At 47.1% G+C, this 27,932-nt stretch overlaps 1 protein-coding gene across 19 annotated transcripts in view; it reads right to left on the reverse strand.

Annotated features, from left to right (window-relative positions):
* EXTL3 (exostosin like glycosyltransferase 3) overlaps positions 1-27,932 on the reverse strand; it is a 157,761-nt gene that overhangs the window by 4,969 nt on the left and 124,860 nt on the right. For 18 of the 19 annotated variants that reach the window (XM_039530564.1, XM_039530554.1, XM_039530565.1 and 15 more), the window contains 3 exons: positions 12,705-12,832; positions 6,297-6,441; positions 4,846-4,974 (listed from right to left, as the gene is read on the reverse strand). In XM_039530564.1, the coding sequence (XP_039386498.1) occupies positions 4,846-4,974; positions 6,297-6,441; positions 12,705-12,832 (402 nt within the window). Of the gene's footprint in view, positions 1-4,845; positions 4,975-6,047; positions 6,222-6,296; positions 6,442-12,704; positions 12,833-27,932 lie in introns of those variants that run through there. The other variant, XM_039530568.1, reaches the window with a different exon arrangement.

The raw sequence follows: 27,932 nt of genomic DNA on the forward strand, positions 1-27,932 counted from the left end.
TCATCACATACAGCACCTCCTGGCTACTCCAGTCCTGAGGCCCACAACCCCTTCCCCCCACAGCTCTGCTCCTCAATCCAAACCTGCAACAGTCCTGATATTTCTTCCCCAAGACACTCTTGAATTATCAATAAATTCACATGGTGGTTGGCGAGCTCTGTGAATAGGGACCTGCCTGAGACCCACCAAGCTCATTTCCACATCTGAGCAAACTATAATTGGACTCTAGGTCTCCGGCGGCGAAAGGCACTAACCCCACTGTTACACTGAATCACTACTTCTGATCTGTGACGCTACAGAATGTAGCACAAGTACACCCAGACCCAGCTCCCTGCCAGCCACGCCAGCTCATCTGTATGGCATGGTTTACCTCGCTCCCTTAAAATCTGAGCTACAATTCCATTTGATTTGACCTCTCCCCAAACACATACGGGCACCAGGAACCTTGCTCCACCAATCTGATTAACCAGGGAAGCATTCAGACATTACACCAATGGCGCCAGTAGAACACTTCCTAGATAGAAGGCGCACACTGAGCTCATGGGAGGTTTTGTTTCAGTTCATTTCTCCAGTCCTTTTCCTGGGGAATCCATCATCCTCGCACCACCGGAGGCAGACATTTCTGAGCCATTCCTGCCACCAGGAGAGCCCCCAACGTACCACTGAAAAGTCTGTCTTTCTGGCAGTACGGCTCTATAAGCATTTAAGATACACAACTAGTATCCTTACTAGGAAATCTCTGAGTTATACAGCTGGGAAAGAGTCTCAGGTTATGGAATGACACTCGTTGCCCTTCCTACATCACAAAAGAGATCCCAGATTAGAGAATACGGCAGTTCAAAGAGAAGCCATTGACAGGCAAGAAACTCCTTTCCCTGTGACAAGCTGGTTCCCAGCAATCTGACCCTCTGACTGAAATATAGGGAAGGAACATGAGCAAGTAAGGAAGAAAACAGATCCTCTTTAGGGATGGGAGACAAAGTTTGGGCAGGGGGAAAGAGAGATCAGTCTCACCCCAAACCTCTGTCTTATTTCTAGGAGAAATCCGAGTCTTCCTCGACGGCTCTAAAAGAGGGGTGGGCAAACTTTTTGGCCCGAGGGCCACATCTGGGTATGGAAATTGTATGGTGGGCCATGAATGCTCACGAAATTGGGGGTTGGGTGCGCGAGGGGGTGAGGGCTCCGTCTGGGGGTGTGAGCTCTGGGGTGCAGGAGGGTGGGACTGAGGGGTTTGGAGGGTGGGAGGGGGATCAGGCCTGGGGCATGGGAGGAGGTCAGAGGTGCAGGCTCCAGGCAGCGCTTACCTCAAGCAGCTCCCAGAAGCAGCGGCATGTCCCTCCTCTGGCTCCTACGCAGAGGCGCGGCCAGGTGGCTCTGCACGCTGCCCCATCTGCAGGCGCTGCCCCTGCAGCTCCCATTGGCCCTGTTTGCTGGACAATAGGAGCTGCAGGGGTGGCACTTGGGGCGGGGGCAGCGTGCGGAGTGGAGCTGTGTAGAGCAACCCCCTGACCCCGTTCCCCAGCAGGAGCTCGAGGGCCAGATTAAAATGTCTGAAGGGCCAGATGCGGCCCCCGGGCTGTAGTTTGCCCACTCCTGCTTTAAAATGTTTGGTTCCCTCCCACTGTCCTGTTGTTTCCTGCTCTCCAGCATTTCCGGGTGAGAAGGAAGCAGTGTGTGTCAGAAAAGCATGAAAGGAAGTTCCTTGAAGCATTTCTGGCCTGTACTAAACCCCACAGCTAGTAACTTCCTCCAACTTTTCCACAGCATGGACCAGACTTTACTGGGGAGCCCGACTCATATGCACCCTCCTCTCCCCCTGCTCATCCCATACAAGCCATCTGGCATCCCCAGCCATGGCTTCACAAATGTCAGGAAAGGGGGGAAATCTATTTTTAGCTGCAATAAGTGCTTTTGAAAATGTTAATCATGCCACTTCCATTTGCTCTTCATTCCCTGCCCGCCCCCATCCTCTCTGTTCCCCTTTCCTCCCCCAGTGCCGCTGCCAGTACATCTCCGCTGCCTGGCCCCCTTCTCCTCAACACAGATTCTCCGTCCTGGTCAGCTCTAAATGACGTCATGGCCGGGTATGGGGGCAGGAGCCCACACGCACCCAGACAAGCACTTATCAAGTCCTAGCAGCGTGCTTGATGCTTCATGTACGAAGACAAGCACACAGCATCCGATGCCAAGCTCTTCCAGGGGCTCAGCTACAGAGCGCGGAGCTAAGACACAGAGTGGCACAGGGAGCAGGAGGTGGGGTAGGACTCTGTTGGCAGAGGTGATTTCTGAAGGGCTTAGTGGAAGACAGGATATATGTTTCGAGGAGGGGCCTGAAGGAAGCAGTTGTTCCAAATGTAAGGGACAGCATGGAAGAAGGCACCAGGAGGAGATGGGTCGAGGTAACAAAGGGCTCAGATCAGAGGGATGCTCAGGCTCCAGGAGGTAGGAGGAGGAAGTGAGAGTAGAGATGCCAGGAGAGAGGGACATGTCGACATGCAGACAGTGAGTGGATGAGCACAGTCTGTGTAGTCTAGGTATAGCGGGAGCTCACTACAGACACTAGTCTCCAAGCCTTCACCTTTCTCTGCCCAGCGGTTGCCATAACTCAAAGCAGCCCAGCTGTTAATGCAGAGAGACAGAACGCCCTGCAGCTCTCCATGCCTCCTAGATGAACCAGCTGGTCCAACACCCACCAAATCCTCAAGCTACACAGCTGATCCGAAAGGCCAAAGCAACGATCAAGACTTGTTGACCATTATCAGACAGAGTATAGCTGACAACCATGCAGTGTCGGAAAGACAAGAGTAGGAAAGGTCCCCCTGAACTGGGTGAATTACTATACAATTTCCCTGTTTCCTACAACAGATGGGAAATCTTCCGTACAAAAGGAGAAAACACAGAGATTGTTGGGAGTCCAAGTAAATAATGCTGGGAACAAAGCAGGTGTGGATTCACAAAGCATGCGACCCACCTCCTAATAAAGACTCTATCAGCTCTTTACCTTCCACACGCCTAAAAGAAAAAATCTAGCCTTAAAAGGGACTTCACTATCATCCTGCAGTGAATGTACCAAGAGCGATGCTGTTGGAACTAAAGCCTGAAAGGCCTAATGTGTAAACTCAAATGAGAAAGGGCTGCTGGGACTTGGGTTATACATAATGCATGTAGCTTAAAGAGGGAATTCTTGATTTTGAAAGAGTGGTTAGTTAAGATTGTTTGTGTTGAGGGGTTTGGGAGGGTGTTTCAGGGAGAGGGCTAAAAATAGGTCAGTCACCAAGCTTTAGAGGAGGGTTGGGTATTTAACGAAAATGTTACTGGTTGCTAAGTACTCAGAACTCACAAGCTTTTACAAAAGCTACAACGAAACAAGTTTTGGTATATTACGGTGTTTGCTGGACTGGTTTCCCATTGGCCACTGCTACTGCTTAGCATAAGTGCTTTGAAATTGAGACACCAAGGTGTTAAGTGAGACAGCGGCAATCCTAGGATTAGCGTGCTAGAGACCAGTCTTCCAGCACTGTGCTCGGGTTGCTTGTCTTTTCAGATTACAGTACATGGAGCTTGGAATGACAGAATCTAAGCTCAAGTCTGTATATCTGAGCAGAGCCGGTATTGAACAGAACGGTGTCCAGAGTCCATGCCTGCTTGTGCTCTAAATGAACAGGTAACGAGTTAACAACAAAAGAGATTCCTAGATTCCAAGGCCAGAATAGAAAGGGAGCCCGATGAAGTGCATGCAACATACTAAGCACCCGCCCATCCTCCTACCCCCCTCATTGTTCCTTGCCATCGTTCATTGCATTAGGATGCTGAGATACTATGATGATAGGTGCCAGTACCGAACCCTAAGGGAGACGGATGGCTGAACTGAGACTGACACTCCCTGGGGTAGGCTCTGTTCCTTTGGGGACTGGAGACACATGCTTACATTTTCAGGAGGAATTAGTGATCTTGAGTGCCTCTATTCTGGGGTGCTCAACCTGAGATATCACGAAACATCTGATTTCCAGAAAGTGCTGAGCACCCCGTCCCCCTCAGAAAACCAGTCCCCTTTAATGTGTCTCAATTTGAACACCCAACAACACTCTTACACAAGGGGCAGGGCCCATTGTTTTCTGGGACTTTGCTACAGTGGAATCAGGTCCCAGTAGCCTCATTACCTCCCTCTACCCGAGTGCAAAACGCGACCCTAGAATCCCCAGTTTATAGTAGCAGGAGACAGGAAGAGGCCACCAGAGTCTCCGCTGAGACACGCTCCATAGCAAATGGCCTGTGATGGCAGAACATACGGAGCTTGGTGCAGAAATAGGCCTAAAGGTGGTAGAGGACTCGACAGACTAACAACAAGGAATTGCATCCCCTGCTTGTGCCTGTCACTTAAAGGAAGGTGCAAGACCATGTATCGAGCCTCTCGGAAAAGAAGTGGATTAAAGCTATTGACTCTGATCCCTTGAGCTCTCCCTGGTCTGGGTCCTGCCAGTCTCAGATACAAACTGTTCCTACAGTGGAGAGCAGCTGGGAGACATGCAAACAGTCCCCCAGCTCTAGGGGACTTGAGGCGTGGCTTCTCACTGATCTGTCCAGCCAGTCTGACTACCCCTACTGCATGCTGCAAGGTGCATCTATTTGTGAAGGCTTTTGTGCAAGGCATGGAGTCTGAGCAAGTTTGGTTTCCCTTATTCAGTGGAAAGTCCCTTGGGGCTGGCCGTCTCACTCTCACTATTGGATATGTTAGTCCCTGGGCCCAGATACATAGACCTAAGATAGGTGCATTTCTAACAGAACAGAATAAGTATTGCTTCTGAAATCAGCAGCACTGTACGAGGTTCCCATCTACTGCTTTACCTTGATGGGTGGTTTCCTTGTGATGTGAGAGACTAGAAAGTTCATGGCAATATCCTCACAGTTGATGTATTCGTCTACCATGTCACGGATGGCTTGTGGCATCACGTAAGAATACAGGTAGGCGTAGTACTGAAACAAACAAACATTCAACAGTAAAACAGACCCAAGACAGCTAGTGACATACTAACTATGGGCCTGACCCGAAGCCCATGGAAGTCAATGGAAAGGCTCCCCAGAACAATGCTGGGGGTAGGATTTATCTCAAAGAGAAGTTCTGCTCCATTCACTCATGGAGTAGCCACGAAGCCACCCCATGGCTGCCTTTACAGACCTGCAGCTCCTGGACCCCACCCTATTGCAATCTGGACATACATGGCCACTTCAAATCTTGCTGGTCGGTCTACACAATGTTTCTGCTGCATCTTAGTCTGTCCCAGCAAGGGATGATGGCACAGGATGAGCCTTTTAGCCTCTCATTGTCCCAAAAGGATACAAATAGTCTCTTTGTTCTCCACTGTCTGCCCCAGACAGGGAGGATGGAAGAAGGCTCTGAACACCTAATGGAGCTCTCTGCATCTGGCCCCAACATCCCCTCTTTTTGTAACAGTAGCCTCGGCTACAAATCAACTTAACCATCACCCTTCTACCTTCTGAGTCCGCTTCAGGATTCTTTTACATCTGGTAACCACAGGAGCCAGAATGTTGGTGGTGACTCTGTTACCCCTTGCTACACTCAGGATGCATACAATTAGATCCCAAAATAGGGTTGCTGCCAATTTTAGCTGTTCTTCACTGGGCGAACCTGGGGCTGTGATCTCCAAGCTGCCTGAGGGATTTGGAATCCTAAGTCCCATTAAAACCAATGAGATTTAGGAGCTTTCAACCCTATTTTTTCATTAGTCAAATGCCTTGTGGCTCCATTGCAAAGGGTGCTAAGTACACAGGCTTGTAAGCTATTGTTGTTGGTGTCACAGCACTGAGCCCTTATGGACAACTCCTCAGGTTCCTAAAGACTGGAAGCAACAATCCAGGACTGGGCATCTGACCCCAGACTCCTGTATGGCAGGGCAGTGCACTAACAAATTACTAAGCCAACCCAGAGAAGACCCGAACACTTTAATGGCTGGCGTCACAGCGCCAAAGAGAATTGCTGCAACTGAATCAGCCACATGTTCAGTCTCTCTCCCTCAGCTCAGAGCCATTCTATGCAGCTTTCCTCAAATGAGCTGCATCTCCCGGGACACGGATATTAACCTTTCCTCAGCAGGGTTTCGGTTTGCGGTGATTAATGAAGCTTATGTTGAGAATCAGAGATGCAAGAGAGAAGGAATGGTCATTTCTGGCACTAGTTTCTTTAGTCGAAAACTCAGGCTACTCTGAAAAAGAAAAGCAAAGCTGAGAGCTGGCCAAGGAGAGCGGAGACTGGGTTCTCTCCGGCTACTTGCTCTTACCTTATGAAAGAAGGCAGCACCAGTCAGCACCATGGACAGTTCACAAGAGTAGTTCGAGTTATAGAGCCAGGATTGATGGGGGATGTCCCACGCATGGTATCGCCCAGGGAATCCAACAATGCGGTCCCTTGCCTCTCTCCAGACTCTGCAAATGTAAAGACAGAACTTCAGTGGGACAAGACCACATCATGCTCAAACTGTGAAAAGAATCACACAACCCACAACTGTAGTGCGGCTCTACCTAATAATGAAGGTATAAATGGTCAGCCAAGGATCCCCAGGCCGTAAAACAACCTCATGAAACAGGCACTTGGCAAAACCCTGGCCCCACCGCAGTTAATGGCAAAACTTCAGTTAGGCCAGGAGTTCACCCATTATCCCCATTTTACAGATTCAAAAACGGATGCATCCAGCCATTAAGGGTGGAATTTCCAGGGGTGAGCAGCATCAGTCTAATCCTGCTTCCACTGGAGTCTATGGGAGTTTTAGCATGGACTGCAGTGGGAGCAGAGTTATGTAATGCTAAGTGCTTTTTGGAAATCCCATCCTAACAAACATGCCTGAGATCACATAACAGGGCTGTAAACAGAATGTCAAGGCTCCTGGCTCCCAGATTCAGCTCTAAATGCTAAAGAAACTCTGGTGATACACTACACGGAGCAAACTCCACAGACAGGGGCCCTGGCTAAAATTCCTTTTGCCCCAAGGATCTCAAAGTGCTTTACAAAGAACATCTAACACATAACGGTACTGGCTGTACTCTGAGCTCATTCAAAACTGATCTTTCAAATCACATACACCTCTACCTTGATATAACACTGTCCTCGGGAGCCAAAAAATCTTACCACGTTATAGGTGAAACCACGTTATATCGAACTTGCTTTGATCCACCAGAGTGCGCACCCCCCCCCCCCCCGAGCACTGCTTTACCGCATTATGTCCAAATTCATGTTATATTGGGTCACGTTATATCGGGGTAGAGATGTACAAGTTTATCTTCATCCAACCAACTTTTCCAAGCTCAGTCACGGATGCTCTCCAGTACCAGCAGTACTGGTACTCACAAGCTTCTCAGCCAGCCCTTTCCAAGCAGCGTAAGAGGCTGGTTTGGTTTGATTTTCCATATGGAAAGAATATTTTTTCCACCTCGCCTAACTTGTAAATGACTCCAGGAGATTTTCCACAGACTTCAAAACAAAAAACAACCTCCCTAAGTACCTTCTGGACAAGAGAACGCATGGAAAACGAAAAGCCAAATGACATGTGCAGAACGTTATGAGCAAGGAAAAGCTGGTTATAACAGAAATGCGTCTGTTTGCTACCGAGCCCCCACCATAACATAGATCACTCATGTCAAGATGTTTTATGAACCCAGGATGAAAAATTAAATAAAATCAACATTTCAGCTACTTTTGTTCCTAAATGTTTTCCCCTGAGAGGGGCAGGGTCACGTGTGTGTGGTTGAGGCACAGGGCTGGGAGTCTAGATATCCCGGCTCTGCTACAGACCCCTCTGTGTGAACTTGAACAGGTCACCCCATGTCTCAGCTTTCTCATCTGTCTAGTGAGAGTAACGCTGACCTCTCTCCAGGGGCTGGGGGAGGCTAAAGTCACTGGTGTTTGTAAAATCACCAGCATATTAGCAGGTGGGAGGTGCTGCACCACAGCTAAGTATGATTATCTATCACCAAAGAAACTGGAGCTTTGCCAACTCCCCCACCCCAGCTGTGCAGGAGTGTGCATAACAGCCTGGCAGGATCTGCTCTCCACTCCTCCCTTCTGGCCAGGTGGGTTCGCCATGCAGGGGAGGAAGAGGTCTCTTCACACCCCCTTTCTCCCTTGCACAGTCACATAAGAGGGGTCATGTTTGAGCCTTATGTGATTAAATGGTGACGGTCACATAGGAGAAAGCAAGCACTTAGTTAGTATTCCATTCTCATTTGAACCTCTCTCCCCCCCAGCAGGAATCTCTCTGGATTATTGGAAAACTGTCAGGAATAATTAAGAAAAACATCAGCGTGCGATGTCTAACCTGGGAAATAAGCCTGGCTTTATGTTGCAGGGCTGCTTGGCTCTTTTTAGGTCATTTGATCTTGTCTAGTTAACGGTTAGTGTCTAAATTACATATTTCAAACAGGAACTTGGTGCCTCTTGTCCAAGTAGAACGTGTCTCTGTTGAATGCAGAAAGGGGCTCTCTCTTCATTCCAGGGGCACAGTGTGGCCACACGTGTTCATTTTCTTCTGCTGTGTATTGTACAAGTGTTCCCACCCCCGCAATATTCCCCTGTCAGGATGGGAGTTTCAGAGATCATTGCTGCAGGGCAATAGCAGATGTGCTAACAGAGACACTGCCAAAGCCTCCTAGGCATTTGTTACCTTTACCAGTACAGTAAGAGGCAAAGATGCTTTAATTGTAAACATTGCTAATTAAATTAATGGAAATCCAATATAACCTGGTAAGGAAAACATGCATAATTAAAGCTATCAGCACCTTCCTGGTCAGAAACCTTCCACCAGGCAGTGACTTTTGCAGGTTTTTATTAATCCGACATGACTTAAGTTTTTAACAGTTGGAGCAGGAACTATTCATGCCCTTATTAACTTATTCCAACTTCTCTACTTCTGCATTACTGGGGTGCTTTTCCCCCCTGGAAATCAAGGATTCTTTGGCTTTAGACAACTGTCTAACATTTATTCCTCTAAGGGGTTCACTGGAGCACATTGCTTAGCTTATTATATGCACACAATTGCCATTTGCGTGCTCCCTACTGAACACACTGTGGAGGAAGGCGCAGGCCTTAGCCCTAAGAATTTATAATCTGTGGTGTCCATTGCGGTTTAGACACGTAGTACAATTATTGGGCACTGGTTACGAGCAATGATATCTTTTACTTTCAGCGCACACTCGCTCTCTGGTGGATTCACACCGGCAGTCGTTGCAGGAGATGTGTGTTTTTAGGAGGGATGAGAACTGTAACACCATGAACTTACAGAGCAATTTTCATTCAAGGCTCTCAAGCATTAGTCAACAAGGCTTTAATGAGGTACCGTCCCTGCTTTACAGCTAGGGAAAACGAGACATGGTGAGGGAAGTGAGTTATCTAAGATCACCCAGCAGGTCAGTGGCAGAGTTTGGAATAGAACCCAAGGATAGAGCCCTCAAACCTGGCCCAAACCCGCTAGGATCCGACTACAACTGTTGGGTCTGGGAAAGCAACCGGACCCTTGCGAGCTGGCTCTCATCCCCACATCCCTGGGATCGGTGTGGCAGTGGCTGCGTGATCCTCACTCCTGCCGGCCACCGCCACCTTGCCGCACTGCAGAGTGAGTGTGCCGAGGAGTCAGCGTGCCTCTCACGCCGGAGCACAGTGGCAGGCAGTGGATGGCAGAACCTGGCCATGCAGCCACCACCGAGCCAAGCCCACCCCGGGCAGGAAGCGGCGGCGCTAAATTGGGGGGGGGGGAGGGGGAGGGTCAGGGCTGGTTGGAAAATGACTCGACCCTTTCAGGTTCAGGTTAGCTGGGCTTGAGTTTGGTTGGGGCCTAAAAATTAGGCCCAAACAGACCTCCACCCAGGAGTCCTGGCTCTCAATCCCCGGCTTTAATCACTCATGTTTCACCCCCCAAAGCGACCCTCCTAGGATTCCTGGCACGCTGCCCTTTTACCTGCCTCCTAATCACCAGGCCAACACACCCTAGTGACTCCTTCCCCCTCTTCCGCTAGCTGACTGAGCGCTTGGATTAATGAAGAGAGGCCACTACCCAGCCTGCAACTCCTATTGGCCAGAGGAACCAAGAACCAAGTGAGGGACACAAGCTTGCGTAGTGGCATCATTAGCCTGCTGTGCCAGCCCCCGCCCTGGGAACACAGGTCTTGGCATGTCTTTACGAGCTCTTTAGCTATACAAGTTGAAGGAGCAGCCCCGGAGCCTCCCACGATGGCAGCTCAGACTCAATTAGAACCTGCTTCCACAGCCGCTCGGACAGCCAGATTCCATCAGCAGATGCAACAAAGATTGGCCTCGCTCCCTCTCCCCAGGCTCCCAGTTCACTACTTCACCCCAGGCGCCTGCCTCTGCAAACAGGAAACCCTCTGCAAGTGCAGAGCAGATGGAAATGTAGATGCTGAAGCAGGAGAGGGATGGGGACAATAACAACAACAAGCGGCTGACAGGATGTTCTGTGCAATTTAATACAGCCACAGCCAACGTGCCAGAGGCAGAAGAGATCTGCGGGGTAATGCTGGCAGGGGAGAGATTCAGGAGGACTGCCGGCAGCGCTTGGCAGGGAAGGACGCGTTCCCTGAGTCAGGGCAATATGTCAAACTGACAATTCCACTGCCACTGACAGCAGCACAAACAAGGTGACATCACCCCCGCCACCCCCATGCTTCGTCAGGCTTTCATAACTGAAGCTGCCGCCATCCTTCTGCAGCCGGTGGATAATCCATTCAACTGACTGCACAGGCCCAGCTTCCCCATCGGGACTTGCATGGAAGCCGGTCCCAGAGGGGCTGCCCATCTTTATGCTGCCACCCCCTACAGACCAAATTAGATAGGTGCAGCTAATGTCAACAGTAGACACATCCACACCAGTGTTCCCTCTAATTTTTCCCACCTACGTGCAGAATGAATTTTGTTATGTGCAACAATATGGCAGTGATGTGTGACACATCACCTCCACATTGGTGCACATAACAAAATTCATGGGGTGGGGCCGAGGGGTTCGGAGTGTGGGAAGGGGCACAGGGCTGGGGCAGAGCATTGGGGTGCAGGGGGTGAGGGCTCTGGCTGGGCTCTGGGGTGGGGCTGGGGCTGAGGGGTTTGGGGTGCAGCAGGCTGCTCCAGGGCTACGGCAGGGAGAGAGGACTCCCTCCAGCAGCACCTGGGCTGGGTTGGGTGAGGAGAGGTGCCTCTCTCCACTGTGGCAGCTCCAGGGCTGGGGCTGTTGGATAGGTGCCCCACCCCTGGCTGCGGCAGGTCTGGGGCGGGGCTGGGTTTGGGCCGGGGGAGGGGTGCCCCAACTCTGGCTGCGGCAGGTCCGGGCCGCCCCTCCCCCGACCATGGCAGGTCCGGGCCGGACGGGTTCCCTGAGTGCCTGTGCAGTGCTAAATAGGCTGCTGCGCGGCCGCGCAGCTTACAGGGAACTTAGCCCCACATGTACTCACACTTGGAGAGGCTAACCTCTAAGCATGGGACGGGGAGTTTAAATCCCTTGGTCCATTCAATCCGGGAACTCTGCTGACTTTGTCAATGAGGGGGACAATTTGAGGGGGTGTATGAGAGATGTGAACACCTTGGAGCAGGAGAGACCATCACCTCACTTCACAGAGGCTGCTGAACAACCATCAGTTTGCACCAGCTTTTGTCACTTCCCACCTGAGCTGGATTTGACTCCGCAGCATAGGAGCAAAAGGCTATCGACCCTGTTATCAACCCCTGAGCCACCCAAATGGAAACTTTATTGTCACAGTCAAGAACCTTAAACTTAACTCATTCAGGCATATTACGGCAGTTATTTAGAAGTATTTTAATTTAGGGGTTTTGGTCAGGTCTAAATGCTTAATAGGTGATACAGTAATGATGGTAGGGCAGGTAGCACCAGATGTTTTTAAGGCTACCCAACACTTCCCATTATAATATTCTGTTTTCAGTTGCTTATAACTTTGTCAAACTATTTGGGCTGAAACTTTCCTCCAGAATGGTTTAGCCATTTCTGAGAACAGGACAAGAGAAAAATATGTTGTTTTGTCCATGTTAAAAAACTGCGGTGACCTTTTCTTGTGGAAAAAGCAGCATGTGATCATGTAATTATAATAATTGCACAGGCAACCTTAACTGTGGCATTTCCTGACATGTGTGTGCTTGACTTTGTAACCCTATTAAAGTTCTCTTAACAGGGTTTTCCTGTCTAAGAATAATACAGACTTTGTATTTATAGCACCTTTCAGTCAGGGATCTCCAAGCACTTCATGCTTAGTCATTAAGCCCGCAGCAGCCCTCTGAGATACGGAAATATGACGATGGGGAAACTGACCTCAAAAAGGTGAAGCCTAACATTTTGAAATGAGAGTGCCTGACTTTTCCAAAGCACTGAACAATTCCAATGCCCGCTGAAAGCAATGAGAGCTGCAGGTGCTCAGCATTTCTGAAAATTAGGCCCATTATTTAGGTGTTATAAATGAATTTTAAGTGTCTAGCGTTAAGCACCCAAGTTTCAAAACTCTGGTTCAAGTGACCAAGGAAATCAGTAGCAGAGCCATGAATAGAATCATCCTTCTCCTGACTTCAGTTCCTGGCTTTAACTACGCTTCAGAGTGTGGATCTGAATGGAACAGGGCTTGATTGTACACAGCCCAGTCCCCACGACCCCGACCAACCACACATGCACAGACTTTACGCCACTCACCGGAACCCAAACATGATCTCGTCATGGCGAAGGTGGGCGTCGTCGTCGATAGACAGAATGGCCTCTGTCTCGATCTCATCCCATGGCAGGAACCTGTTGTTCAGACTGTTCTTTTCTGTGCGGACAACCTAACAAACACACAACAATTACGGCTAGGCGCTCGCCAGACTGACGTAACATAGCTTTAGAGACAGGCAAGCCACTCCAGCTGTTGCAGTTATGAGGCCACGTTTCTATACTGCTGATCGGCCCCAGTGCCTCACAAAAGAAAAAAAAAGGTTTCTGCTCCCACACTGAATTCAGTGAATTCCAGCTCCTTGAATTACAGATTCCAACCTGTCTCACTTGGCCACCGGAGTTTCTCCACATCAAGGGGCACATCAGTAAATCTGATTAATTCCCCTGAAGTCAGATGGAGCCAATTTACACCAGCTGAGGTTATACTGAGTCCAACATTTTACTCATTGTTTCCTGTCAATTTCCTGATAATCCATAAACGTAACAGAATGACTGAAATTAGAGATGAGAAAAAGGTCTGGGAGGACAGCTCGGCTATACCCTGGCTAGCGAAGGGCTGATCTTGCAATATAATTTTCCAGTGCTTTGTCCAATCGGATCTTAAACATACTGTGGGATGAAGCATCCATCACTTCCCTGTAAGAGGATCAAATCCAAGACATCTCAATTTCAGGAAGTTTCTTCACATATTCATCTTAAAATTCCCCTTTCTTATATTTATCCCATTACTCCTAGCCACACACCCCTGAAGCCACACTAAATTCCTCCCGCTTCCTGGTTGATTACACTTTCAAATATGATCTTGCCTCCAAGTCTCTTCGTTATTCACCCCTAGCCTAGTCAAGCTATACCTAATTCAGTTCTTTTAGATCTTTCCTCCCAGATAAATCTCTCCAGCCCTTTAATAATTTCTGTTGCTCTCCTCTAAATGATCTCCCCAGGCTTTTTTTTTTTTTAAAAAAAGTCTGCAACCTGATGAAAAGAATACAGCATTGTAGCAATCAAACTCCATTAAATAAAAGATTACATCTGATCATATAAAAAAACCACACTGAAACCATTAACAGTAGAAAGTATTTGTATCAGGGATCTGGGTGACAGCTGGTGTGATTAAAGTCCCATGTAAAGCCAGCGTTAGTGCTCTCTTTTGTGAATAGCGACTGGAAAAAAAAATAGAATGTTCAACAGGAATGCATTAAAATATTTCACAAAGGATCCATCAAAAGCACAAACAATTTATTGCAGAGAGTGAACAAATTAAGCAACTATAAGCTGGAGTGTATCAAGGCCACAGCTGAGCAGGCAGCGTTCACACAATTAGTTCACATCGGAGAATACCAACCACAAACAGACACACAAGACGGATTTTTTCCAAGGTGGAGAAGTGACAAAATGATGATAGTATTGGTGTTTATTTCAGTCCTAGTTAAACTGATACAACAGAGGAGATCACCAAGCAGTCTTCTATCAGGGGACTACATCAGATGGCAGTTTCCTATACGAATCACAGTCAAAGTGGGTCTGGAGGAGGGTAGTGGTTTTAGACTAAGCCAGCGAGGGTGTTCCAAGCATAGGGAGCAGCATGGAAGAAATGGACAGTCGGGTGTTCGAGGATGGCATGGTCACTGGTGCGGTGGCTTGGTAAGAGAAAAGCAGGAGAGGCGGGCGGTGAAGGGCTTAGGGTTTGAACATGAGGCAGTGGAAACAAGGAGCTGATGGAAGATTGCAAAAGGGGGCGGACATGGTCATAACAAAGGACAAGGAGGATAAATGTACCGGGCATCAGCAGGGCCAGAGAGTAGGAGGCTGCCACAGTCACAACGGGAGACCATAAGAACCTTGAGAAGAGTTTAAGCCGTGTGGTCTGGGACAAAAGGGGCAATCCTAGAAATGTTACTGAGGAAGAAGTGGTAGCGGCCTGGGTGTGTGGGGCAAGAGGGGGGAGGAGTCAAGGATGACCTCTGGGTATGGTCTGGGTGACAGGAAGGATTGAAACATTTCCGTTGCAGTATCACTGACTGGCCCTGTAACTGTCCTGAGCAAACAAATCTGCTGCTGCTCCACCAGGAGAAGGGTCCAGCTCGCTCTCCTCTCCCTTAGCTGGGTTGGCTCTGCAGGGACAGCAGGAACAAAACTGTATTTTAGTCACAGGAGTAAGACGACGGGACTCTGCACATGCACAAGATACCACTTGAACAGAGTCACTTCTCAGAGGAGAACCAGCACTTTCGGCCGACAGGATGACAGGAGCAAGTGGATGTTCCAGGATGAAACTGCCAGTTGACACTTCCCTGCTGCTCAGTGGGTCACCTAATCGCGTCGGAGCCCTTGCTTTAACGGAATTCGGCACGAAGGACTGCAGTCACCGGCAGAGACTCAACAAAATTACATGCAGAGAAAAGCCTGAGCTATGCAGTCAGTCATTCAGAAAAATCAGATACCCGAGGGAGAGGAGCGGCTGCAGAGAAAAACAACCATTCTGTCTGTTTAATTGAGAGCTATTAACTCCCATCTCCAGCCCTGTTATAATTTATCATCCAATGTATTATTGCATTTACAGGGTCACAACTTTATTATGTGAATGCTAAATGCCTCAGTAAGCTTCCTTCCTCCTCCATGCTGCAGACTCCTTCTTCCTGTTTGCATTCTAACAGCTTCGTCTGCCTTGCTCTCAATGGATTGCTAAAGACTTAGGTCAGTGTCAGGATTGTGCAGCTATTGTAAAAATGGCTGGAGAGGAGGTTTCACAGTTTTTAACATCGGTGAGAGCCCCTCCAGTAAATTACAGCCTTGTATTCAGCTGGGAGCTATTCATCATTCCATATGTCTATTCAACAGTACAAAATGGGTTTCATTCCCTAATGTTGTGCTGCATTTTTGCAATATGCATCATTTCCCCATATCATATCTCATAGGAAAATCCTGGCCATCGGTGACTTCTTAAAGAATATTTTCTTCCTCTCTGCAACTCTTTACTTGCATCAACTGTGTCTAAGTAACTAACAACTCTGCCAATATAACTTTGGTGGGGAGGACAGTGCACTGACACGCTGTCTCTCCCACATACAATGGAATTTATTATCATTATAAAGCCTGATCCCTTCAAGCCTACAGAAGACTTTTCTTTGACTTTAGTGGGAATTAGATTGAGACCACAGTGAAACACTCTTTAAATCTCTATTGCATCAAGATTGTGTTAGGTATTTTACGGACAAGGTCTTTGTCTCGAGAAGCTTACAAGCGAAGTAGGCAATGGACAGATGAAGGAAAAAGGGAGGAAGAGCAGCATGAGGCAGAGAGAGAGAGAGAGAGAGAGAGAAGTTTCTTCTCCTTTCCATAAGTAAGCAATGGGTGGAACTTCACACTTATCAGACCTACTAACCAGAGGCTGATGTGAAAGACAAAGGCCCCAGATGAGGATCCAAGAGCATCCTGGTAAAAATCTCAACACCCTTCCTCTTCCCAGCAGCTGGAAGGTGGCAGGGCTGAATTTCTGGCCAGGGCATTGTTCCAGGACCTCACTGACGGGGCCTTTACCAAATGCAGCCACGTCCTTCCATTGCTTGGAAGGTGGGCATACATTAGATCTAGATTTTATAGTATCCTCAATGTTAAAGGCTACAGATCTGGGGGTTTCGTTCCACTCAGCATCAAGTCAGAGGCAAGATGCAAAGTTTGTATCCAGATCTTCTGTTCCCCAAAGTGTGAAACTGTTGGGATCTGGAGGTTCTAAACAATTTTTAAAACAGGTTTGAATTTATAAGGCAGCAATTCCTTCCACAAGGCTTCAGCCCTCAGGGAGAGCACTGTGTATGCTCGAAAGCTTGTCTCTCTCACCAACAGAAGGGGGTCCAGTAAAAGATATTACATCACCTGCCTTGTCTCTCTAATATCCTGAGACCAACATGGCTACATCACCACTGCATATTTGCAAGAAGGCAGAGTTCAGATGGCACATTCAAGCTTAAACCTTTACATTTCCTGGTTTTCAAGTATGTAACTGTTCAAACAACACTGCAACAACACCACTTTTGCATTTAATACAGGTTGTGCATATTGTTTATAAGGAGGCAAAAGTTTTTGCTTGGGAGTGTTTAAGATGCACGCAGCTTGTGAATCAAAACATTCTAAGGAAACGACCTGCACTGTTTATTGATTCAGCTGCTCTCCTGTAAGCTTACTGAACAGCGTAACACAAATATCGCCAACTGAGAAATTGAAACGGATCCTGCTGAATGTATCTGAAATTGGTAGCTTCAGTGGGATAAACAGATTAGCCTTAGTGCACTCCACTTAAATCAGAGGTTCTCAACCCTTGGCCGGTGGGCCACATGCGACCCAATTAGCACACAGCTGCAGCCCAGCTGTGTGCTAGAGGCTGCCAGGCTGCGTGGTGGGGGCGGGGTTCCCAGCTTCCTGGCCCCCTACCCAGGGCTCCACTCCTGGAAGGGTCTCTGGGCGGGAGGTGCTGGGCGTAGGGGTCGGGGGTGAGGGAAGGGCGCGCTGTGGTTCTCAACCTGTGGTCCAGGTAACACAATGATAGATAGGTTGAGAATCACTGATTTAAACTCTGGTTCCAGTTACAGTAAAAGGCTGCTGCCAGGGGAACAGGGGGCTCAGAGAACTGGTAAAGCAATATAAACACTTTCTAGGCCACCAGCTCAAATCCAGCTGAAGCTGGATGTAATTTAAACTCCTTTACCCAGATCCCTTGTCACCAATGGAACTGTCCTGGGGGGAGGGATAGCTCAGTGGTTTGAGCATTGGCCTGCTAAATCCAGGGTTGTGAGTTCAATCCTTGAGGGGGCCATTTATGGATCTGCGGCAAAAATCTGTCTGGGGATTGGTCCTGCTTTGAGCAGGGGGTTGGACTAGATGACCTCCTGAGGTCCCTTCTAACCCTGATATTCTCTATCTATGAGGATCTAGCCTACTGCCCAGTCAGTGGTTTGTGTGAAATGCGAGTGGGTAAATCCATTGCCTAGTGGCTAAGCATCTACATCACCAATGCAGCGTAGTAGCTGGAACCCTTTTGGGCAGCCTATAAGGTCCACAATGAATGCCATGGAGTTTGTCCCTCTGGAAACAGGCATGACTGGCCATGTGGGGAAGCTGGCGCTGCTGCTGCCCGTGCTAAACCTGTTCTGTAATTAAACGAAGGACTTCAGTCTGCAGAGCTGAGTCCTGCACCTTCCACCTGTCTACCTTAGAGCAAAGGCAACACTGCGCAGTTAGGTTTTTTACAATCACTCCTTAAAGTATGTTCCTAGAAGATTAATTAAAAAAATATCCCCCGCTCTCTCCAGCCATTTTGCATTTACAGATGCCAAACCTCAATTTTCCCTACAATTTCAAGGGATCTGAAGTAAACTTGGTAATTTGTGTTTAGACAGGCACAGCTAAGGCTGGTAGATCTAAAAGGAGACCTACCAGTTCTCTTGACATGCGGACACATGAATGGTGCAGCCAGACACAGCAGAACGATGGTGCATTCACCCAAGATCCCAAATTAAACCTGCACCCGGAGTCGTTCCCTGTGGGTCGCCTGCCTGACAAGCTGCCATTTAACAGCACTGCAGTCCTTGATTTAGGGGGCAGAGGGATCTCACATTATGAGGAGGAGAAGGGGAGTTTTAGGGGTAGACTTTGCTCACTGGGATTGATAGAGCATAGAAAGTTATTAAACCCCCAGCGATAAGAAAAGCAATACAAAAAATCAACAGAGACACCCAACAGCTCTGGAGCTGCCTCAGCCTAGTGGCTGGGTTGCTCTTGTAGACAGTCCCTAGACCAGGGGTCGGCAACCTTTCAGGAGTGATGTCCCGAGTCTTCATTTATTCACTCTAATGTAAGGTTTCGCGTGCCAGTAATACATTTTAATGTTTTTAGAAGGTCTCTTTCTATAAGTCTATAATATATAACTAAACTATTGTTGTATGTAAAGTAAATAAGGTTTTTAAAATGTTTAAGAAGCTTAATTTAAAATTAAATTAAAAAGCAGAGCCCCCCACACCCGGCCAGGACCCGGGCAATGTGAGTGCCACTGAAAATCAGCTCACGTGCCGCCTCTGGCACGCTTGCCATAGGTTGCCTACCCCTGCCCTAGAGCAGTACTGGAACGTGGACACATTCTTGGCAGTTCCGCTCTCTGGTCTTCCAGCACCTGAGCTCGCTGGCCTTGCAGGGGGCAGCACAAGATTGGTTTTTAAGCCAAGTTTACCTTGACCTTGGACTAAGATGCTTCCCATCTCCTGACATCTGTTGTGATGGTTGACAGGGGTCAGCTGTTACTACTATACTGGCAATACTAGCTTTGACTTTGAATTTACACATTGCATCTATGGGTTGGGGAAATGGACACATCATATATTATTAGATGGAAAAATAAAACCTTGGAGAAAGCTAAAGGTATCTTGGGGGAAACATTTCTCCTCCAGCTCAAGTGACTAATTTGATCCAAAATGATGTCTTTTGATTCAGGGACATTTTTTTTTAACATAAAAAACCCATCCCTGAATCAAATACTATTCTCCTGAAAGGTTTTTACATTCCAAAGGGACTGTAAAAAGAACCCACTGAATTTGTCGGGCATGAAATGGACATTACGGTACAAATGTACTCTGTAGATTATCGGACCTAATGAAAAAAGAGAAGTTATTATACCAGCAAAGTAAAAAGTCAAGGTCTCTCCCTTAGATGACATTAAGTGAGATTTAGCAATTCTTCCTGGCTTAGTCACAAAGCTCAAATAAAACTAAATGCCACTTTGCCCTTCTAGATCACCTTCCACCAGGGGATCCCAAAGCACCTTCCTAATATTAATTATGTAATCCCATTCTGGGGTTTGGGTGGGTGGGTGAATAGAGGGGGCAGCCAGATAGAATGGTGCCTGGATGTCTTTATAAATATACTGACAGACAAAGACGGACGGGATGTTACAGCTGAACAAACATCATGAAGATCTGCAAAGTTCATAGATTCATGAAGTTTAATGCAGAAAGGCCCATTAAATCATCTAGTCTGATCTCCTGTATCTCACACGCCATTCAGTTTCACCCAGTTATCCCATATTGAGCCCAACAACGTGTTTGGCTAAAGCATCTCTTCCAGAAAGGCAGCCAGTCTTGATTTGAAGACATCAAGAAATGGGAAATCCACCACATCCCTGGGTACTTTGTTCCAATGGTTAGTCACCCTCACTGTTAAAAATCTGTGCCTAATTTCTAATTTGAATTTGTCTGGCTTCAGCTTCCAGCCATTGATTCCTGTTCTCCCTTTCTCTGCTAGATTAACGAGCCCTTTAGTACCCAGTATCTTCTCCCCCAAAAGTATAATTAAGGCTACATTTTAGTCATTGGTATTTTTAGTAAAAGTCATGGACAGGTCATGGGCAGTAAACAAAAATTCACATCCCACGACCTGTCCATGACTTGTATTATATACCCCTGACTAAAACTTGACTTAAACACAAAGTCACATGAGAACACAGCAAAGACCCTCATCCAACAAGCCACTTAAGCCCATGAAACCAATGGGGCTACTCGCTTGCTTAACAATAAGCTTGTGCTGAAGCACTTGGCTGGATTGTGCCCAAAGACGGTGGGCTTTGTGACAACACAATGGTTCAGTAGACTGTGACCTGTTATCTAGGGAAGGTTGAGATAGGGGGGTCATGCAGTTACCCAGTGAGTGAAAAGAAAGATGAATGTGAGTTCAACAGAAGGCCAACCTCCAACAGCAACTGCTATATACCAAACAATTATCAAAGCACATGCACTGTTCTCACTATCAGTATGCAAAATGGAAAAAAACATATTATATGGGTATGAAACTGTGCCCGACTTTTGACTTTTAGCTGCTTTTTCCATTACTTTTGTTCTTCTTCTAGGAATTCCCCTGTAATCTGCTGCTTGCAGCTTTAGTCATAAGCCATTTAGAAAAATGGTCTCTGTATTTGGCTTTTAACATCTTTGCTGCCAGTTAAATCAACAATGACAATGTCCGACTGAAATCCCGGCAAACCCTGGCTCCAAACTCTTAATCCGACACAAACATTTTGCAAACTCAGTGGATGAATGCGGTTCTTGACAATCAACTAGTTAGGATGTGTCAAACTGCTGAGACACACATTACAAGTTTCTGATCTTTTCAATGGCCAGCAGTCAGTACATGTACTTCACTCCATAACACAAACTCACAATGCTAAGCAAACTATTTTAATAATATGAATTTGCTTCTTCTGTCGTTCACGGATGTGTTAGCCAAATGGATCTTTATAAGTGCGCACAGATGTGGCAAAGTCAAGTTAGGAATCTAGGATCTGTCTAGCGATAACTCCAAATAAACCAATGCCAATCTAAATCCATGAACATCACTGCCCTGGTGCAATTCTTCCATTGCAGTAGTGAGGTTTGACACTTTGGCTTTAAATGAAGAGTCAGGTATAATTTGATGGTGAAAACATGAAGAGTGCTGTGCCTGTGGTGAGATCCTGACAGCTCAGCATAGTGTGCTGCACTGGTTTGCTGCCGAAGAGCAAACTCTACAAGACACTGGGAGCTTCACCACTGAGCCCTTGTCTACATTAGGGGGGAAAAGTGTGTTCCTACCACACGCTAGCTAACACAAGGGACAAGCCTAGTGAAGATGAGGCAACTGTAGTTCTCATACGTGTTACCAGACTGAGGTAAACCCCTGACTCCCCCCAGCTAACACATGGTAAGAAAACAAAACTCGTTTTTTTCCTAGTTTGGGAGCACTCCGAGAATGAGTGTGTTAAACGAGTAAGTGTTCTAATCAGTGGTTCTTCTCAGTTTATGATAAACTGGGGAGCAAGGGACAGACAGGTTCCTCAATAGCAGTATCTAAAAATTCCATTGCAGTTTCAGTTTGTATATGGTATTTTTCCTTTCCTAAAATGTTAGGCAGCATTATACAGCTGCTGCTTTCCCCATCAGCAGACACAGCATTTCAGTGGTGGGTGAAATGATCCTCTGGTATAGGTTTAAGTGTGATTTCTGGGAAGAAAGGTGCTATTATAAACATCCGTTTCTGATTATTTATGGTCTTCTGAAAGACCCCATCACTGAAGTGAAGTCTGCACTATTGCCATTTTACAGATGCAGAGGTTAAGCAAGCTGTCCAAAGGTCACACAGCAAGTCAGTAGCAAAGTTAGGAAGAAAACATTTATCTTATGACTCCCATGAACTAGCTACTAGATAATGCTCCAAACTCTGTCCCTGCCCTAGCCTACAACGGGTGACTTCCAAGGTCTATTTGCAGCACCTATCGAAAGGCATATTGAATCTAGGTGGCTATGCGTGAACGAGCACACGCATGCAAACAGTATTAATCACATCTGGTTATACTGTCTCTGACCCTATCACCTGCTTGCTATGACAGTGATGTGTTACCGCAGACTGACAATCTTTTTCCTGTAACTCCAGCTGGGGATGCACATTACTGTGACAGCAGTTAGTCCCAAGAAACAATGGCATCTTTGAGGCTTTGCGAGTCTTCAGGAGGAGACCTTCAGAACTAGTGTGCACCAAGCAGGAGAAAAATGAGTAGAAACAATGGACTGTCACAAGTGGGCAGCCTGCAAAGTTCCCAAGCTCGGACTGTACCATGATGAGTTCTGAAGAGGTCAAAAGAGGATCTATCTATGGAAGCTATCAGTTTTTCATTAGGTTTTCCCCAAGCTCAAAGTCTTGGAGATGGAACTTCTTCAAGAGATCTCTGGATACACACAGAGTATCAGTGTGTATCCAGTCAGCATGGATTCACCAAGGGCAAGTCATGCCTGACTAACCTAATTGCCTTCTATGACAAGATAACCGACTCTGTAGATGAGGGGAAAGCAGTGGATGTACTATTTCTGGATTTTAGCAAAGCTTTTGATACAGTCTCCCACAGTATTCTTGCCAGCAAGTTAAAGAAGTCTGGGCTGGATGAATGGACGGTAAGGTAGATAGAAAACTGGCTAGATGGTCGGGCTCAACGGGTAGTGATCAATGGTTCCATGTCTAGTTGGCAGCCGGTATCAAGTGGAGTGCCCCAAGGGTCGGTGCTGGGGCCGGTTTTGTTCAATATCTTCATTAACGATCTGGAGGATGGTGTGGACTGCACCCTTAGCAAGTTTGCATATGAAACTATACTGTGAGGAGTGGTGGATACGCTGGAGGGTAGGGATAGGATACAGTGGGACCTAGACAAATTAGAGGATTGGGCCAAAAGAAATATGATGAGGTTCAACAAGGACAAGTGCAGAGTCCTGCACTTAGGACGGAAGAATCCCATGCACTGCTACAGACTAGGGACCGAATGGCTGGGTAGCAGTTCTGCAGAAAAGGACCTAAAGCTGAATATGAGTCAACAGTGTGCCCTTGTTGCCAAGAAGGCTAATGGCATTTTGGGTTGTATAAGTAGGGGCATTTCCAGCAGATCAAGGGATGTGATCATTCCTCTACTCAGCACTGGTGAGGCCTCATTTGGAGTACTGTGTCCAGTTTTGGGCCCCACACTACAAGAAGGATGTGGATAAATTGGAGAGAGTCCAGCAGAGGGCAACAAAAATGATTAGGGGGCTGGAGCACATGACTTATGAGGAGAGGCTGAGGGAACTGGGATTGTTTAGTCTGCAGAAGAGAAGAATGAGGGGGGATTTGATAGCTGCTTTCAACTACCTGAAAGGGGGTTCCAAAGAGGATGGATCTAGACTGTTCTCAGTGGTAGAAGATGACAGAACAAGGAGTAATGGTCTCAAGTTGCAGAGGGGGAGGTTTAGGTTGGACATTAGGAAAAACTTTTTCACTAGTAGGGTGGTGAAGAACTGGAATGGGTTACCTAGGGAGGTAATGGAATCTCCTTCCTTAGAGGTTTTTAAGGTCAGGCTTGACAAAGCCCTGGCTGGGATGATTTAGTTGGGTTTGGTCCTGCTTTGAGCAGGGGGTTGGACTAGATGACCTCCTGAGGTCCCTTCCAACCCTGAGATTCTATGATTCTATGAGAGTTTGATTAATCACAAAAGACGAGCAGGAGCTGTGTTAACAGGAAAAATTCCTTTATGATCAGATCTTCCTACCCTACCTTCTACTACTCCCTACTACCTTCTCTTGCCAATGCTACCCCGAATAGCTTCCTCCCAAACCAACACTTTATTCATGTAGCTCTGGTTCCACAGCTTTCAGGGTAAACTTTACTAGACCAAAGCCTTATCTACACCCCAATTACAGTCATCAAGATAGCTTCAGCAGCACAAACCCCTAGTGCAGACAGGCAAAGCCATGTTTTGTGCAGCTTACTTTGGTTTCTAGTGCTTACCACAGCTTAGAGCAGCTTTGTGTTCATATGCTGGGGGTTGCAAGATACAGCTATGCCAGTAGCCACCAAAGGAACAGATTCCCAGGAATACATTTACCATAGAAATCCTTTCACAACCCACACTGTTGTTGATTTCAGAGGTTATAGGCAGAGGCCTATAAAGTTCATGGCCCATTTTGGTCAATTTCGCGGTCATAGGATTTTAAAAATAATAAATTTCATGATTTCAGCTATTTAAATCTGAAATTTCACAGTGTTGTAATTATAGGGTGTCCTGACCCAAAAAGGAGTTGGGGGCAGGGTCGCAAAGGTATTCGTGGGGGGGGGGGGTCGCGGTACTGCTACCCTTACTTCTTTGCTGCTGCTGGTGGTGGCACTGCGTTCAGAGCTGGGCAGCTGGAGAGCAGCAGTTGCTGGCCAGGAGCCCAGCTCTGAAGGCAGAGCTGCTGCTAGCAGCAGCGCAGAAATAAGGATGGCATGACATGGTATTATTGCCACCCTTAATTCTGCGCTGCTGCTGCTGGCGGGGTGCTGCCTTCAGAGCTTGGCATCCGGCCAACAGATGCTGCTCTCCTGCCACCCAGCTCTGAAGGCAGCAGTGCATAAGTAAGGGGTAGCAATACCACAACACCCCTAAAATAACCTTGTGAATGCCCCTGCAATTTCCTTTTGGGTCAGTACCCCCAATTTGAGAAATGCTGATCTCCCCCGTGAAATCTGTATAGTATAGGGTAAAAGCACACAAAAGACCAGATTTCACTAGGGGAGATCAGATTTCATGGTCCATGATGCATTTTTCATAGCCATGAATTTGGTAGGGCTTAGTTATAAGACCAGAAGAGACCACTGTGTTAAACTGGTCTGACCTCCTGCAAAACACAGGCCATAGAACTTCCCTGAATTAATTCCTGTTTGAACTAAAGCATATTGTTTAGTAAAACATCCAATCCTGATTCTTGTTAAACCATCACAATCCTTGTTAAATTGCTCCAATGGTTAACTATCCTCACTGTTAAAAAGCTGCATCCTATTTCTAATCTGAATTTGTCTAGGAAGATTGGAGGTTTTTGTAAAAGATCTGTTCTAGGAATTATTATGGGGAAGTTCTCTGGCCTGTGTTATACAGGGGGTCAGACAGATGGTCCCTTCCGGCCTTGTAATCTATGAATCTATGTTCAGCTTCCAGCCTTTGAATCTTGTTATATACCTTAATCTACTAGACTGAAGAGCCTTCTATTACCGGTTTCTGTTCTCCACTTAGGTACTTTTAGACTGTGATCAAGACACCCTTTAACCTTCTCTTTGATAACGTAAATAGATTGAGCTCCTTGAACCTTTCACTATAAGGCATGTTTCCCAATCCTTTAACGATTAATCTTTCAGACTTCCATGCAAATCATGCGGTTGAGGCCATGATGGCAGGCTTCTTTTAGAGATACTCTGCTCTCTGTTTTTGAAAACAATGCCCTTGGTCACTGGCTTTTAATCTTTGATAATAGTTCCTGGACAAACCCAGATAACCTGCAAAAGCCTTGCAAAATCATCTCCACTACAGCTGGCCCAAGCCCAAAATCTACTCGCCCTCCCTTACTGAAAACTGTGCTAATGAAAGAAAGAATGATGCTCACTTACCTCTCCAACATTAACAACAAAGTTGCTGCCATAAGGTGAGCAGAATTTTGCAAGGCTGCTCCTTATTGCCAAAAAACCCCAACCTCCAATCTGCTTAAGAGTGAGGTTCACCCAGCCCCATTGGCCAAGATTTGGGTCTGGCTTGGACACTGCAGCATTGGAAAGCAGATTCAGCTTGTCAGTTCAATGTACAGTTCATAATCTATACAAGAAGAGACGGCCTCATAAATCAGAACATAAAGGTTCTGCTGCATCCTACCTGTTCACGCTGATCTATCAAGTACAATTATACACTTTTTCAGGGGAGGGAGAGCAGTGCATCCTACTTCACCCTTGCAACCATATTCTGGCCCCAATTCAGAAAAGCACTTGAGTACATGCTTCATGGAAGTGCTTAGGTTCCATTGACTTCTATAGGATTTAAGCACATGCCTAAACACTTTTCTGAATTAGGGTTTCTCTGAGCAATCGGACCCCACCCTGCACATGGCGCTTCACAGAATTTACGGCTCCAGGTCTGACACATGACATTTTGAAACTGAAGCACAAATTCAGTCTTGGTTACAAAGTTATTATTGTCTGTACAGGTTATATCTTGTCCTAATACGGTGAAGAGAAACAACAGATCTAAAGCTTGCATATTGCTCTATTATGGCCAGCAGGGGGGGCTGCTGCACAGACCAGACAGATATTACATAACTGGATGAGGTAGGGGCAGACTGTACCCAACCAGTAGAGGAAGTGATACAGACAGAGGGAAGTTTTGATAGTTCGTAATGGGGGACTCCGCATTCAATGGTAAATTGCAGCCCTTCAGTTTGATATTTTCCATATCACGGATACTTCATTTAATCCTGTAATGAACACTTACTATGGATGCTGCCAACTCTGGAATATTTAAGAGGGGTTTATTTATTTTTAACAGGAGTTAATGTTCTCTTTACTATTTATTAATGCATAGGGCAGGCTGACAGGTACTAGAACTGGGAGGAGAAAGATGGGAAATTCAGCTGGAATTCAGCTCTCTTTTAAAGCATTGATTGGAAAAGGGTTTTGTTGTGGGGTGCTCACCATTTCGCTGCTATCCAGGTCAGGATTAAAGTAACTGCCAAACCAGGAGTCACTGGGAAACAGACACAGCTGTGATGGTGTCCCCCAGATTAGCTTTGCTCTCCAAAACACATTACCCCGTAGATGGTGTCCAAGCCTTTTTATTCCATTCGCTGCACAAGCAGTGGAAAACCCACAGAAGCAGGGAGATCTACAGCTATAACCAGGTTCTTCTGTGCATATGATCTTTAAGTGCCAGGATCACTCTTCATTTATTAGTATTAGCTGAATTCCAGCATGTGGGGATATGTCTACACTTCAGTGGGGAGTGAGCCGGCCAGCCTGGGTAGACAGAGAGACACGTTCTGCTCAAGCTAGTTCACCAAAAATAGCACTGTGCCAGCCACTTGACTACGAGCACACCCGAGCCCTTGGGTCCATGCTCAGGGGGCTAACCCATGCCGCTGCCCGTGCTGCAGTGTTCACACTGCTATTTGTAGCATGCTGGCTTGAGCTGAGCTAGTACACGTCTGTCTTCCTGGGCGGAGAGGCTCACTCCCAGCTGCAGTGTAGACATTCCCCTAGGGTATGTCTACATTGCAATCAGACACCTGTGGCCGGCCCAAGCCTCACAGGGTTTGGGTTTAGGGGCTGTTTAATTGCAGTGTAGCCTTGCCGGCTCAGGCTGCAGCTGGGATCCTCCCACCTCGCTCCTAGAGCCCAGGATGTAGCCCCAGCCTGAATCAGCGGGCATGGGCCAGCGGCAGGTTTTTAACTGCAGTGTAGACATACCCTAAGAGACCTCAACCTACTGCAGGGCCCCACTAGACCAAGTACTGCACACACACAGGACAGGGACAGTTTCTTAACAGCTTTCATACTAACAAGACAAGACAAAGGGTGGAAGAAAAGCAGCAGCGCTGCCCCCATTGTGGAGACAGGGGCATGTGTACACTGCAAGTGAAGGAGTGATTGTGGCATGGGTAGGCACACCTACGCTAGCTTTAGTCTAGCTAGCATGGGTGATAACAGTAGCGAAGACATGGCGGCATGGACTTCAGCATGATCTAGAAATCCGAGTACGTACCCAGGGTCCCCGGCAGGCTTGTATCTGGCCAGCTGACCTGAATACAATCCCGTGCCACCACATCTTCACTGCTATTGTTACCTGTGCCAGCTACATTAAAGCTAGCACAGATATGCCT

This window comes from Mauremys reevesii, linkage group 3 (genome assembly GCF_016161935.1).
Source record: "Mauremys reevesii isolate NIE-2019 linkage group 3, ASM1616193v1, whole genome shotgun sequence".
Taxonomy (NCBI): domain Eukaryota; kingdom Metazoa; phylum Chordata; order Testudines; family Geoemydidae; genus Mauremys; species Mauremys reevesii.